The 15,870-nt window shown below is 48.7% G+C and overlaps 1 protein-coding gene across 2 annotated transcripts; it reads left to right on the top strand.

Moving 5' to 3' along the window:
* Nucleotides 1–4,480: 4,480 nt before the first annotated feature.
* On the top strand, nucleotides 4,481–10,473 carry LOC100827192 (GTPase HflX). Of its 2 annotated transcripts, none has more exons than XM_024463623.1 (13): nucleotides 4,481–4,961; nucleotides 5,208–5,350; nucleotides 6,381–6,524; nucleotides 6,769–6,883; nucleotides 7,290–7,427; nucleotides 8,023–8,118; nucleotides 8,204–8,317; nucleotides 8,620–8,688; nucleotides 8,807–8,877; nucleotides 8,971–9,064; nucleotides 9,271–9,396; nucleotides 9,478–9,567; nucleotides 10,139–10,473. In XM_024463623.1, exons 1-13 carry the CDS (start codon nucleotides 4,551–4,553, stop codon nucleotides 10,235–10,237), a joined length of 1,710 nt encoding a protein of 569 aa, XP_024319391.1. In that variant the 5' UTR covers nucleotides 4,481–4,550; the 3' UTR covers nucleotides 10,238–10,473. The 2 variants fall into 2 exon arrangements, with proteins under 2 accessions (XP_024319391.1, XP_003575913.2); XM_003575865.3 differs by having other exon boundaries at nucleotides 4,482–4,961; nucleotides 6,408–6,524.
* The last annotated feature ends 5,397 nt before the right edge of the window (nucleotides 10,474–15,870 follow it).

Raw genomic sequence — 15,870 nt, 5'->3', positions numbered from 1 at the left:
CCATATATAAACCCCATGCCGAGCTTACCGCCATCCATGTCAAGCAGATATTCGCGGTGCCTGCCGATCTTGGGAGGAGCTTGGATCAACCGGAATGTTTCGAGCACCGTGTTGAAGACGAGTATGTCTCCGACGAACATGTCCTTCCCGAAATGCCAATGGAGGCAGCCGTGGAGGAAGAAGGGCGGGTGGTCACAGCCGGGAATAATGGACCAGTGGTCTGGGAATGGCGATGACGATGACGATGGGAGCTCTGCTGGCAGATGCCCGATGCATCTCTGCTGATGCTGGGGGAAGGAGATAGTGAGGACATTGCACTTGTAGGGGGCGCAGCTCATGTAGAAATCTTGGAAGAGGGTGCGGTACTCGTTTGAGGGCCTGTGGAGGTAGAGCGCGTGAGGGAAGGTTGGCGTTGGTGGTGGGCTTGGAGGAACGCGTTGGTGGAGGTTTCGCGGCGCCACGAGCGGCACACGGCACGGCAGTGGAGGAGATCTTTTGCCGGGAGGCGGGGGAGGATTTCACATAGTATGATGTCCTCCGGGAGGGACGGGCTGGCGGTGGCACGGGCTGTGCGGCTGCGCTTGCTCCGCGGTACGGTGTTCACCATGGAATCGGACTCCATGGCCTCGCTAACTAGCGCCGCCACTCGCTCTAGTTGGAGAAGGATGGCTGGCTGCGCTGTTGTTTTTTGTTTCGTTTTTTACAATCGAGCTTGCAGGAATGTTTTGGACCGCTGGATCTGTTTAGATGGTGCACTGTTGCAGGATCGATGCGGAAAGTCACGTGCGCAGCTGATGACGTGGTGCGACCAATAGGCGGGCGACATGTGTGACACAGTTGTGGTTAGCCCAATAAGCGGGGGCCATGTGTACGCGGTAGGCATTTCCGCATTAATGGACCTGAAGTCGTGTGTAGGAATACATGAGTGCATGCAGTGACGTGGTTGAACCAATAAACATACGACGCGTGTGACATAGTCGCGGCTAACCCAATAGGCAGGGGCCATGTGTACACCCGTAGACGTTTTTGCATTAATGGACGTGAATTCATGTATAGGAGTACACGTGTGCATACAGTGACGTGGTCGAACCAATAAGCATAGGACGCGTGCAACGTAGACTTGGTCAGCCCAATAGTCCGGGGCCATGTGGACATTTCCGTACTAATGGACATGAGATGGTGTGTACACCATTGATGTGCTCCCCCTAGCTGCCTCCCGCGGTCGCTAACCGCCACTCCATCAATCTATCTATGTTCACGTTTATTTACCCGTTGTTTAATTTGCATGAGTAGAAAAAATGACGGCAGTTTCATTTGGGATGATAGATTGGATGCGCAAAGATCGGCAACACTAACCTTTAACCTCTAATTTGCAGGCGTAAAATTTTACTGTACTATTGGTTACCCCATCCACCCTGTGCACGCACCAAAGTCTGGTGTTGGGTTCGACCCCAGTATCATCCCTTTTTTGCTTCGGACTTAAAAAAGGGAAACTCTATGACTAACTTGCTTTCCTTCTCCTATCACTATTCTACTACTATGGCCCATCCACCCGGCGCCCGCATGAAACTATGAGGTGTCGGGTTCGATTCCTAATACCATCTTTTTTTTCTATAGACTTATGAAAAACTGACCTCCATAACTAGCTCACTTTTATTTTTCTATCACTACTCTACTACTATCCTACTAGCTAGCCCATCCACCTCGTGCCCGCACCAAACCTAGGGTGTTGGATTCGATCCCTAGTACCGCCCTTTTTGTTACTTTTTTCTCTCACCCAAGAAAGGGCATCCAATTCCAAATGCATCCAAACAACAAAATTCACTCCCACTAAATTCAATTTCCAATTCCTTGCTCCAATCACTGCTATAAAACTCATCATTCTTTCAAATTCACCACTAATGCAGCTCGGCAAAGCGTCAGACAAGAGAACCATAACTGACGCTTCTTATATTGGGGAGTCAGAGAGCGCTTGCACGATGCATGCAGAAAAAACACCTGTGACGCTTGGTCGTACAGCGCATTCGAGAAGTGTGTACTCCTCTGACGCTTCTCTATCTAATAAACATCAGAGGTAGGTACTAACAAGTCCTCCAACATTTCTGCTTTCTTAGTGGACATAAAAAATGCGGACAATACAATCTCTGACGCTCGCGAAACAGCAAGGAGTCAGAGTTGATCTACCACTGTTTTCACGTTGTCCCATTAACGTCAGAGGTGTCTCTATGTAACTGCTGGTGCTTTTTTTTTTTGCCTTAGTACATACTTAAACTCTCGGAATTTAATCTTTATAGTTTTGCCTCTTGTTGTGGTTTCATATATTCGTTGCAGTATGTATATTTAACATTCGCAATGAGGCTGGAACAATGTGATTGATGTACATGAATCAAAATTAATTTAAAAAATGCGAATCGAAATAAATATGTAGATCATCTGCATCGATATAGTCCTTTATATAATAATATACATATATCGAAATGCTCTATGAAATAGATATGCGTACATATATTGAAAATAAAAATAAATAAATAAATAAATCATTCTTTCGGTGCGTTATTGGATTCCAACTCCTTGGTCATCTCCTTTAAGGACTCCGTACATTTTTAATGTACCGATCAAGGCTCAGAGAGATTCCACCGTGACTTCATGCGGATTCACCGCGTTGTCAGAGGAGTGGAACATGTGTTGGAAACTGAATTCCGGCGGCAGGGCGTCCACAATCGGTAGTGGTGGTGAAATTGGAGTTCGATGCACCACGCTTCACACAAGGCCGACTTCGGGTCGTCCTCCTCCGGCACAAACAAATTCATCTTCCGATGATGTGCATCTCATTCTCCTTCTCTTAGAAATAGGGCTTTCTCCATCGAGCTCCCTCTCCTCCTCCTCAATGGAGGTGTTCTGGCAGGAGACACCAGACCACGTCATCATATCTTTGTTACAGGATGCATGACTTATCACATGGAATATATAGGCACAGAGTTGCGTGTGATAAGAAACAATATGGAAGCCCAAAAGGCGCACAGGAGGACATATTCAAACTCAAGACCGTGTACGTCTGGGTTGCTGAGTACTAGCAATCCATTTTGACGATCCCTTCGACGGTTCTATATTTTGACACATATGACTACTTTTTACCTTCACAGTGTATATTAATATTTCACCAAATAGGCAAGTACACATATTTTATATGATATGTATGTCAATCTTACTAAGATCTGCAAATATTTAGGTTGACCAAGCTTCATTTTTCGGTTTTCCCAAAGTTGTTAAAATTCATGTACTTCAAAATTACTCATATTGTTTTGCTGCATATGTGTTATGAATGATAAAGTCGACGTGTCTTACAATATTCATATTTTTTTTGCATTGAATCATATTATTATCATTTGTTCCTAACATTATATCCAAATGTGCATATAGAATTTTTCCACGATAACGCGCGGGGAATCACCTAGTTCTTTAAATGGCTTATCACAAAAGCGGTGTTTTATCTAGCATAACATTTGTGATGCCTGCAAAAACTTTACCAGTTCTAATCAAATAATATAAACATCTACATACGAAATCTTCAAAACAGTTTCAGATACTTTCCAATGGTAGAAGTGCTTTTGCCGAAACCATAAAAACACTTCTCTACATGTATTTGTTCATGTAAATTGTTCAAGATGAAGGTTGACAACATGGTTTTCTTTAGAAGCTCCGTTGTTCATAATGGTTTAATGGAAAGATACCACTAAACTTGGTGATCAGGGTCAAGGCTAGGGAAACCCCTCAAGAAAAGACAACTATTCACTTACAACATGAATACCTACTAATTCACCGGTCTCTGTCAGCTTAAAAAACTGAAACTCCTCGTGAATTACAATGGTAGAGGGAAGCAACGGTTCTATTCCTTTCAAACATCCGCGAATCACACCTAGCAAGCAGATCGAAGCCATCCCATACTCTCCCTTTGCGTCCAATTGTAGAGATATCTTCCCACGATTGAGGCAGCTGCAGCTAGACCCCATCGATGATCTCTATGAGGGCGACGAAATCGGTGAGCTGCTCAACACCGGACACTTTTTAAAGAGTGCCTGTTTGGTTGAACCTTCAAAGTACCTGTTTGATTAACTTGATGAAAATGGTTAAGTGCCTGTTTGGTTGAACCTTCAAAGTACCTGTTTGATTAACTTGACGAAAATGTGCCAGAAATTGGACCCATGACATAATTTTGGTAAGTGATATTTATCACCTTGCCTCCGTAATAATAAGAAAATTTTCGCATGTATTTTGTGGCATGGTTAGCTTGGTCAAACTTGGCGGGAAAAAGTTTAATTTTACGAGTAGATTAATTTTATAATTCTCAGCGCACGTCAAGATTCGCGTGCACTAGCAGTCCAACAGCTCCCCCTCCTCCCGAAGCATCCAACGGTCCAGAGAGATCCACGTCATCACCCTGACCTGACAAGCTCCACGTCTCCCACCCAATCCACGCGGGCTCCCCCTTTCCACTGAGCCGTTGGAACCAACGACCGTCGGTTCGTCACGTCACTCCTCGCCGCACCGCCATGAGAGCCGCCTGCTACTCCTCCTTCGTCGCCGCCGCCTCCCTCCCGCTCACCTCTACCTCGTCCGCGGCCTCCGACCCGCGCCGCCTTAGCCTTAGCCGCTCGTCCCTCCGCTGCTCCCCGCTACGCCGCGGCGGCGGCGGCGTGGCCCGGGCCCTCGATGAGCGGCTGCTCGAGGCGGCAGCGGCAGCGCCCGCACCGGCGGAGGTCGAGGTCGAGGATGAGAGTGGTGTCACGGAGGTAGAAGACGGTGGGCAATGGGAGGGGGAGGGGGCGGAAGAGGGCGTGGGCTCGTCGGAGGCCGAGGGGGAGCAAGGGCAGCGGAAGAGCAAGCGGCAGCAGCAGCAGCAGCAGCAGGAAGAGGCCGCCGCGGCAGAGCGGGACCGGTTCAAGCTCATCAATGGCAAAGAGGTAGTCCGATTGGTAGAATTTAGCTGCTCTAGAAACTATCACTGTTTGAACTTTGAACCAATCACTGGAGGGAGGCTAATCGTGTAATAATTAATAAGATGCAGCTATCGAATTCACGGGAGATCGATAGGCGCTTTTTTTGTTCAATTTAATGTCTCTTCCATTCAAGAAAGTGATTTTATTTTATTTGTTGAAATCTACTGCGGTGGTGATTTCACCGTGACTGGGACTGGACACTTCCTGCAGATATTTCAAGAGAAGACGTACCTAGTTGGAGTTGAGTGCAAGAGGGCTGGGGGATATGACTTCAGCATAGAGGAATCGCTTAAGGAGCTCGAGCAGTTAGCTGATACTGCTGGACTCATGGTTGTTGGATCGACCTATCAAAAGTGAGCTTTGGACCCCCATTCCAAGTCCTCGTTTGTTGAGGTGCAGCATGCCAGTAGTTGATTCACAACGTAGCTATTTTACACCAAAAAAGTCCTGTTTATTCCCTCCTACTAAAAGATATCATTATGCCATCCTAATGTAGGAGCAGTGCTTTGTCTTGTCTACATTGTGTTTGGGGATAGTACTACTAGCTTTCTTGCCAGGATTTCCCCACCCTAAAGATATGATGTACACACACATACACACCTTTATCTTCTTGCTCTCTCTTTGATTTGTATCTCTCGCACACGCATACACACAAAATACAGGAAGCTATATTGATTCTTCAAACCATTACAAGCTTACCATACAAACCATGAGTACATGTCCTTTTATAGGACTTACTCATGAACCGACTATGCTACTACTCATGTGAACTGCTTTTAAGTTACTGGCATACTTGCATCTTCTACAAGTTGAATGCCAACATGTATAACTAGCACACTCTTACTTGGTTGGTAAGGCTGTGCATAATATCTTCATCTCATCCTTGTACAGTTGCAATTTGCTTCTTAACAGTGACGAGTTTGGATGCATTTATGGCTTGCTACTTTTCTTAGCCGACATGCATCAGCAACTCATTTGGTCATCTGCAAACCTAAAACTGATGAATGATTAGTATAGTGATAGTAAAAGAAGTTCCAAATCTGGTAAGCTGGTCCCATAATCATATTGGTCAAACAAAATCACAGGATGGATTCCTCTAACAACTTTGAGATGCTCAATTTCATGCAGCATGCTCATATACCTGATCTCGGGGACTTTATAAATCACAATATTTCCAGGATTTGCATTAATCCCGCCCAAGTTAATATTTCAGCATTTTGTGTGAGCTTAGACATGCAAATATACCAGAGAGAATAATCTTTGCTATCAAATTCAGTAGACATTTTTTTGCCAAAATAAACAACTGAGATACTCTTTTTTGGTACATTTCCCTTATCCCTGCGGTGCGTTATGTTATGCATGTATTGTTTTTGTTTCAGCTAGGCCCTCATGCTTTCTGGTTTTCATCAGGCTTTCGAACCCAAACCCAAGGACTTATATTGGTTCAGGTAAGGTGGGTGAAATCAGGACTGCAATTCAAGCCCTTGATGTTGAGACTGTAATTTTCGATGACGAGTTGTCTGCTGGGTGAGATGCTCACTTATTACTTCTGTCAGACTCGATATATATTTATTTTATGAACTGAGTTATTTTAATCGGAGAACTGCTATGTGTCGGACCTAGCAAAATGTTATTGTACGCTGTGTTCGATTTTGCCTTTGAAGTTCCTCATTTTCTCTCCAGTTCCTCATTCAAGGTTAAAATAAAGGATAAGTCTAGTTATGTTGTCCAGAGATTTAATCATTGATCATTTGCTCAATTCTATATCCAGGCAGTTGCGTAACTTGGAGAAGTCCTTTGGTGGAAGTGTTCGAGTCTGTGACAGGACTGCTCTTATTCTGGATATATTTAATCAAAGAGCAGCAACACACGAAGCTGATCTACAGGTAAACCCAACACATCAGGAATTTATTTTGGGGCTCTGACATCTTACTCATCAAACTTGGTCACGTGAAACATGATCCATTTAATACAATACTATTGTAGTAGCATCTATGAGTGCTAACTGCTAACTGCTAAGTGGGTATGCTGCGGTGCTGCGCTTGTAGGCTGCCATGCCATTAAGGGTAAAACGGTTAGCTTGTATACTATCACGGTCTTCATGACATATTGTTTCAGAATTGTATTGCTTCTCATGAACAGTTGAAGTGCTGTACCTAAACTTCGTAAAATCTAAAGATCAAAATTTCCACATAGATGTTTAACTGCATGGACTTGATTGAGATTTCTTTAAATTAGAAAGTAACTTCATTTGGTTTGGAATTGATGTGCATATGCTATGTTCTTTTCTAGGTCACTTTGGCACAGATGGAATATCAACTTCCTAGGTTGACAAAGATGTGGACTCACCTTGAAAGGCAGTCAGGAGGCCAAGTCAAGGGTATGGGTGAGAAACAAATTGAAGTTGACAAACGCATCTTGAGAACACAAGTAATATTCCTTTTCTTACAGTTAAATAACTTAAATATGCTCCCATGCTTCAAGGATATTTAGCTTTTTAGTAAAAGGATTAAATGTACATAATCATGCTTGTAAATAGCATTCCTTACTATCAATACAACGAGGCAAGCTTATTGTGTTTTCTCGAAGAAGAAAACGTATACAATAGTATGTATTCATTCTTGTGCTATGTGATATCGTCATATCATATTTGATACTTTTGATCTTCTCAACTGAATAAATCGAACATTATTTCTAGGTACATATACAGCTAACAATGTCAGTAGAATATGGTCAGAGATGTTTCCTTTCTTGTTTATTTGTAGATCCAGCAATTATAAACATGCATGACTTCATCATTTGGTACCTGACTTCTTACTGGTCATTGACATGTCACTTTGAACGTTCACATGTAAGAAAACAAATGATGATTAGTAGCCACTTCCTAGTTAAGGACAAATTTGTTCTGATAACGATCTGGGGAACTTGTATATTTTGGTCATCTACTGTGTTATGTACTAATTTTCTAGTGATATTTCCTCTCTTTTTGGAACTGATGATTCTCAAACCCAAGTATATTTTTTAGATAAGCACTTTGAGGAAAGAATTGGAGTCTGTCCGAAAACACCGAAAGCTTTATCGCAATCGTCGCCAATCGGTGCCTATTCCTGTTGTTTCTCTGGTATAAGCATGGAATTCTTGTCGATACTACTAGGAGTTTCCTTCTCATTTTAGGTTTCTTAATAGATTCAGCTGACACATTTCAGGTGGGATACACAAATGCTGGAAAAAGTACACTCTTGAACCGCTTAACTGGAGCTGATGTGCTCGCGGAGGATAAATTATTTGCCACATTAGATCCAACAACACGGAGGGTTTTGGTATGTCTAATATTTTAGTAATCTTACTATGTAGGGAAATTTGGATATATGCCACTCGATGTGTCTGTTTTTAAGCTGGTGAGAAAGAACATCTATCCTATTGTCACTTATATTCTTTGGCAAGTTCTATTTAACACACATTCATGTACAACAAAGATGCTCTTTCCGTAAGGATGATCCACCGAGAATAGCTCTATGAACCAAATTAAACTTGAGAAATTATGGCATTCTGTGTTTGTTCCCTTTGTTGTTCTTCTTCTTCTTTTCCTCCTCTGGGTGCTTCAAATTTCTCCACTTTGCAGATGAAGAGCGGTACTGAATTCCTTCTAACAGATACTGTAGGATTCATTCAGAAGCTGCCCACTATGCTGGTATGATAATGCAAAGCATAGTACCTCTTGTTTGGATATTATGTTCTAGAAAAATGCTTATTGTGCTCTTTCCCTTATGATCCCGGATCACTCAAACTAACTATTGGTAGTTTTCCAGGTGGCAGCGTTCAGAGCAACACTGGAGGAGATATCAGAATCATCAATTATAGTTCATCTTGTAGATATCAGGTGTGAAACTGACGTACACAATATTTTAGTTATGTAATTCAGTTTAATGCATCTATGCATATTATCAAAATGTCTGTCTAATTTATGTTCCAGCCATCCACTAGCTCAACAACAGATAGATGCTGTTGACAAAGTATTGAAGGAGTTAGATATTGAGTCAATTCCGAAGTTGGTTGTGTGGAATAAGGTTTGTTGCTAAGGTTGACCTAGTAGTACTGGCAACAATTTCAATGTTTTCAGCTAATTACAAGTGTTATAGAGGCAGGGTTATGATGACAGAGATGCCCTATGTTTCATTTTCTATATTAGTAATACTCAAATTTAAGTTTCCTGCTTAATGCAAATTTGTCCTTTTCCTATAAAATTAGTTATTGAGCTATGTATTGCATACAGATTGACAATACCGATGACCCGTTGAGAGTGAAAGAGGAAGCTGAGAAACAAGGGACAATATGCATATCAGCTATGAATGGTGATGGTTTGGAAGAATTCTGCTATGCAATCCAAACAAAGTTGAAAGTATGAGTTGTTTTGGCTTTCAAGCTATCTTGTTTTTCTTTAATTGATCTGAAATGAATCACACCTAGCTGTCTTCTACAGGACTCAATGGTGCCAATAGAAGCTTTTGTTCCATATGACAAAGGAGAGCTACTTAATGACATACATAAGGTTGGAATGGTTGAGAAAATGGTGAGTATCATGTTTGATCTTTAACATAAGCAAGTCACTTAGGGTGCGTTTGGTTGTGCTTTGCTTTTAGAGAAAGCTGCTTTTTTTGTTTTTGCTTTGGAAAAGTTGCTTTGCTTTTTTTGCTCTACAGAATCACAGAGCTTGTTTGGTAGTATTGCTTTGCTTTTCTGTGACTCCTCTTTCCCCGTCGTCTTCCCCATCATGTCTCGGCTTCCTCCGCTGAATCCGACGGGGAGCGAGGGTCTCCCACCACACCGTCGCAGCAGAAGCAAGAAGCAGAGAGAACCAAACGCACCCTTAGTATGCTGTAGATGAAATACCTAGTCATCAGTTACAACTTACAACAGCATGTACATCAAGTGATGCTGGCTAGCTTCAAATTTCTACTTGCCCATTGCACAACTCAGAGTTCCATGGTTGTATTTCTATTTCCGCCAACAGAGATTTATTTACTTGGATGTTTATTCAAACATAACCTGGAAATTTCTTAAGATCGATCATGAAAGATATCTAAACTCCCACATTCCAATGTCGACCTAACAACAGCATTTGTGCACCATCTTTTTCACAGGAGTACATGGAGAACGGTACCTTTGTGAAAGCACATGTGCCTCTACCCCTTGCAAGGCTTCTCACGCCGCTGCGCCAGCAAGTGGCGGCTGCTCTATGATGTGGACGTCCTTTCGTTCCCAGACCAGCAGCAATTAACATTCATACAGTTTGCCAGTGATGTACAAAGTTTAGTAACAGATGACGATCTTCCTCTTCGTTTGATCTCTGTAGGGCACCGGCATATGCAGCTGTACATGGGTTAGACAGTGTTGTATAACACGAACTGATAGATCTCTGTAAATATTTTTGGCAGGATTGTTTGACATGAACATGCTAGGAGTAGTGTGAATTTCACTCTGCAGCCCTATAAAACTTACTACTCCCTCCGTTCCGAATTATCTGACGTGGGTTTGTATAGATTCTTATACAAAACTTCAGTTAATTCGGAACGGAGGAAGTATATCAACTCTATAAGATGCATTGACATCACATCTTAATGATCCCACAGAATATTGGTAGTTGAAACATAAAGATGACGTGAGCAAGATCAGAAGCACAATGGCTGTATTAGTGATGAACTACCTTGAAGATGGATGAGCTAGAGAAGGAGCACACCGTCCTTGTTTAAGTCCAAGTTTAACATATGGTTTCATGCATAAAAAGTAGTATTGTCGCACCAGTGGCACCCGGAGTACCACCGCTGCATGATGCGTGGGCCACCTCGCCTGCCCCCCGGAAGTATTGCACCCCGGGCGGCACCGCACAAGCTGCCTGGCAAGTCACTAGCCCGGCAGGGCTAGCCGAGCTGTGGGGGTTGCCCTGGAGGGCAGCAAGAGAATTCCCGCCTGGACGCTTCCCGGGGAGGTCACTTGCCGAGAGGGGCGTTCTCGGGCGCAGGCACCCGTTACAGGAGCGGGACCAACCGGGCAGGACAACGAAGCCACGTGGCCGCTCGGCGGGCTCCCTGTGCGCCAGGCTCGTCAGGGCGAGGAGTGAAGCACAAGCAAACATTAAATGCTCCGACAGAAAGTGGATTCCCCGTCCAGTCAGCCTACAGTGACTGGCCCGGTGTGGATTTTAGGCACGTAGGACCCTAGTTGCAGGGCTACCCATCGTGCATGCAAGCCAGCACACCGAGGGCAAGCTGCCCTAGTTCTCTGCTCGCCACTTGTCACCCATGCACCGTGGCACCTGTGGTATCCCCTTGGGTATAAAAGGAGAACCCCCGCCAACGGTCAAAGGGTTGGTTCGTTCGGATCCATTCTAGCTCGAGCCAAGAATAGCAAGTAGCACTTAGATAAAAAGAGAGAGCACCCGGGGACTCCCTCCGGCAACTTGTAAACCCTTGTTCACTGGTTAATAGCAAACACAAAAGCAGAACGTAGGGTTTTACACCTCAGGGTGGCCCGAACCTGGGTAAACAATCTCGTGTTCATTGCGCTCCAACGCTTGACATTGGCCTCGCCGGCGATCGCCGGAGCAATCCCCGTCGCCCGCTGCCGAACCTAAAAAGGGGTGCTCACGCATTCCCGGTGTCAAAGCCCCGTGCTACGACATCTGGTGCGTCAGGTAGGGGTCGCGTGAGGAGAGCTCACCGGTGACCGCCGGAGCCATCGCCTGCAGCAGCATCGGCCTCGTCTTCTCCGACAACAGAGCTAGTCGCCATGCCCCCCAAGCGGGCTGGTGACTCTCAGATCGACCCGCGTGGCGCGTCGCAGGCTCAGGAGAACCCTGAGCCCTCTCGGGTGCAGGAGTCGCCGCTGCCACCCCCACCTCCTCGGCCGTCGGCGGACAACCGGCTGAGGGGGCCGGCGGCTCCCAGTGTCGGAGCCAGTCGCGCGAGTGGCCACGACTCCGCCCTCGCCGGCCACCGAGTTCACTCGCGGGCCGAAGACGCGCAGAGCTGCAGCATGAACACACCGCGTCGCGAGCGACGTCGTCGGGATCGCACCCTACCCACCCGGGTGCGTTGGGGGGTAGGGTGGAGGGCAGCCAGTCGGAGAATCGACTACCTCCAGCCCAAACCCCGGCAGAAGCCATCATCGCCTCGCGAGTCATGGTGCGGTACGAGCCGCAGCAAGGCACACCGGCGCACGAGGCGTGGAGTGCAGAGCTGGACGCGCTCGCTGCCCCGCAGCCGCAAGGCGAGGGCGCCTGGCTGGCTCAGGCCGCTGGCAGAACCCGGGACGCGGAGACGCGCCCCGCGCCTCGGGGAAGGGAGAAAACCCTTCCCCGCAAGGAGGGCAAGGAGGCGGGGATCCTGAGGGGTCCTCGAATTCGTCACCGACCGTCACGCGGGGTGACGCGCGGGGCGTCTTGAACGCCCGCCAGCAGGAAGTCTCCGCCAGCGCTTGGAGCGCCGGCGCCGGGGCAAAGAAGAGCGCCAACGCCCAGAGGAGCAGGAGGATGCTCCCATGGGCGCCGAGCACGGCTGCACCGCGTTCACCCGCGAGCTGCGCCGGGTGACATGGCCCCGCAAGTTCCGAGCGCCGACGCTCGGGACATACGACGGGTCCGTGAACCCCAAGGATTTTCTCATGACCTACGTTGGGGATGCACGCCATCGCGCATCGACGACAAGGTCAGGGCTAACTGGTTCCCGATGGTCCTCAAGGGATCAGCGAGAACTTGGCTGCTCAACCTGCCTGCCGGGTCCATAGCCACTTGGGCGGACCTGCGCGAGCAGTTCGTGAGCGCGTTTTAGGACGGCTACAAGCGCCCAGGAACCATGGCGGAGCTGCACACCGTGGTGTAGAAGCCAGGAGAGACGCTGCGGAGCTTCGTCAACTGCTTCTCCAGTCTCTCCTACTCCATCCCAGAGGCGGAGGCTGCCGCCATCATCAACACCTTTGTCATCAACGTCCGCGACCCCAAGATGCGGGAGAAGCTGAGCACGCATCGGATCCGGACGACACAGGAGCTCTACACCTTGGCGCACAAGTGCGCCATGGCCGAGGAGGGGCGCTTAGCGCCCGAACTTGCAGCTAAGGCTGCCGCGAGCCCCGCCGAGGGCTCGCAGAAGAAGAGCTCCCACAACCGCAACGGGAAGCAAGTCCTCGCCGCGGAGTCGGGGGCTGCCTCGAGGCCTGCGAAGAAGGCCTCGCCCGTTGGCGGGTCTGGCGGCAAGCTGGGCGACGCGTCCCACTGCCCCATCCATGCCAACACTACCCAAGACGCGCAGGATTGTCGCATCCTGTAGGGTATCAAGCAGAGGTGCGAGCAGCGCCACGAAGAGCGCCGAGCGGCTGGCGCCTGCTTCAACTGTGGCGATATCGGACATCTATCCCGGGATTGCCCGAACGACCCCAGAGCGGGGCCGAAGCCTGCCGATGGGGGCACCGGCAGGGAGGAAGCCCAGGGGGGACGCGGCCAGGCCTGTGCCGGCAGGGAGCGCCCTCCCTGGGGACGAGACAAGGCTCGCGCTGAGGAGCAGCATGAGTCCGACTGCATCGGGGGCGACGAGCCCGGCTTCGAGGAGCCCTGTGGCGTCTCCTGCATCCATGGGGGAACTTATGCTCTCTCATCCCATGCCGCGGTGAAGCGCCTCACCCAGGAGGTGTATGCGCTGCTGCCGGACATGGAGGCACAGCAGCCGCTGAAGTGGTCGCACGTGCCGATCACCTTCAGCGCCGACGATCACCCAGCCCGGCAGCTGGGTTCAGGGGTTTTACCCTTCATGGTCTCACCGATCATCAACAATGTGACAATGACCAAGGTGCTGGTGAACAACGGAGCGGGGTTGAACCTCTTGTCCGCCAAGTTGGTGGAGAAACTTCAGCTGCCGCTAGAGCAATTGAAACCCACCGACCCGTTCCGGGGAGTGAACCTCGGGATCGTGCGCCCTCTAGGGCGCATCACGCTACCGGTTACCTTCGGGTCCCGAGAAGCGCTCAGGACCGAGCACCTTGTGTTCGACGTGGCGCACACCCCGTTGTCGTACAACGGGATCCTTGGTCGGCCGGCGCTGATCAAGTTCATGGTGGCGACTCATTGCGCCTATGGCGTGATGAAGATGCCGTCCATGTATGGAGTCCTCTCCATCAGGTGCGGTCTCAAGGACGCAGCCTGGTGTGTTGGCGAGGTCGTTAGGGCCGCCGCCGCAATCGATTCCGGTGACGAAGACGTCACCGGAAGCGAAGGAGCGTTGCCGGGCGATTGCCCCGCAGCGAAGAAGGCCCGCTCTACCCCACAAGAGCTTGCTGGGGGAGGCGCAGGCTCGAGTTCGTGCCCCGGCAAGGGCCAGAAGGTCAAGGAGGAGGCCGCCAAGGTGAAGAAGCTGCCCCTCCAAGCTGGCAACGAGGAGCGCATCGTCATCGTCGGTGCGAACCTCAATGCCAAATAGGAAAGCGCCCTCATCACTTTCCTCCGGGAGAACGCCGACGTGTTCGCTTGGGAACCGTCAGACCTTCCCGGAGTCCCTAGGGAGGTGATCGAGCATCGACTCGCGGCGCGTCCAGACGCCCGCCCCGTCAAGCAGAAGATCCGTCAGCAAGCACAGGAGCACAAAGATTTCATCAAGTAAGAAATGGACAAGCTCAAAGCTGCGGGGGCTATCATGGAATTACTGTACCCCATTTGGTTAGCTAACCCTGTAGTAGTACCCAAGGGGGAGAATAAACTTTGCATGTGTGTAGATTTTACTGATCTTAACCGTGCGTGTCCTAAAGATCCTTTCTCTGTACCTCGCATTGATCAAATAGTAGATTCCACTGTCGGCTGTGATTTGTTGTGTTTTTTGAATGCTTTTTCCGGCTACTATCAAATTAAGATGGCAGTCGAAGACGAAGAAAAAAACGGCGTTCATCACCTCGGTTGGCTGTTACTGCTACACGTGCATGCCATTCGGGTTGAAGAACGCGGGCTCAACATTCCAGCGTGCTTTACGCGACTGTTTGGGATCCCAGCTAGGCCAAAACGTTGAGGCCTACATGGACGATGTCGTCATCAAGTCAAAGCGCGGGGACTCGCTGATTGATGACCTGCGAGAAACATTTGATAACCTCCGCAGTATCAAGCTCAAGTTGAACCCTGAGAAATGCACCTTTGGTGTAGACTCGGGGCAGCTTCTGGGCTTCTTGGTGTCACACAAGGGGATTCAAGCCAACCCAAAGAAGATAGAAGCCATCGAGAAAATGGAGGCTCCCCGCAGGGTGAAGGACGTGCAGCGCCTCAACGGCTGCGTAGAGGCGCTGGGGCGTTTCATCTCAAGGCTGGGCGAACGCCCTGCCTTTCTTAAAGGTGATGAAGAAGAAGGGTCCAATCGCTTGGACCCCCGAGGCTGAGGCGGCATTCCAGGATCTCAAGCAGTACCTGAAGTCGCGCCGATCCTCGTCGCGCCGATCCTCGTCGCCCCCAAGCCGGGCGAGCCGCTACTACTCTTCCTAGCCCGTGCTGTGGTCGATCAGGACCACACCTAGCCGGGCAACGGGTGAAACTCCTTTCGCCCTTGTCTATGGGGCAGAAGCGGTGCTGCCCCTTGAGCTCAAGCATGGATCCCCTCGGGTACGCGCGTACGGAAACCATAGCCAACACGAGCAGAGGGTTGACGATCTAAACTTCATCGAAGAACTTCAATGGCGGGCTGTTGTGCGAGCTGCACGCTACCAGCAGCGACTCCGCTGTTACCATGACAGGCGGGTCCACCCCGGGAGCTCGAGATCGGAGACCTTGTCCTGCGCCGGATACAAGGAACAAAGGCCGGGAACAAGTTGGCTCCGAAATGGGAGGGCCCCTTCCGGGTAGTGCAGGTAA

Source organism: Brachypodium distachyon, chromosome 4 (genome assembly GCF_000005505.3).
Source record: "Brachypodium distachyon strain Bd21 chromosome 4, Brachypodium_distachyon_v3.0, whole genome shotgun sequence".
NCBI classification, from domain to species: Eukaryota; Viridiplantae; Streptophyta; class Magnoliopsida; order Poales; family Poaceae; genus Brachypodium; species Brachypodium distachyon.
This window is presented reverse-complemented; position numbering and strand designations above follow the sequence as displayed.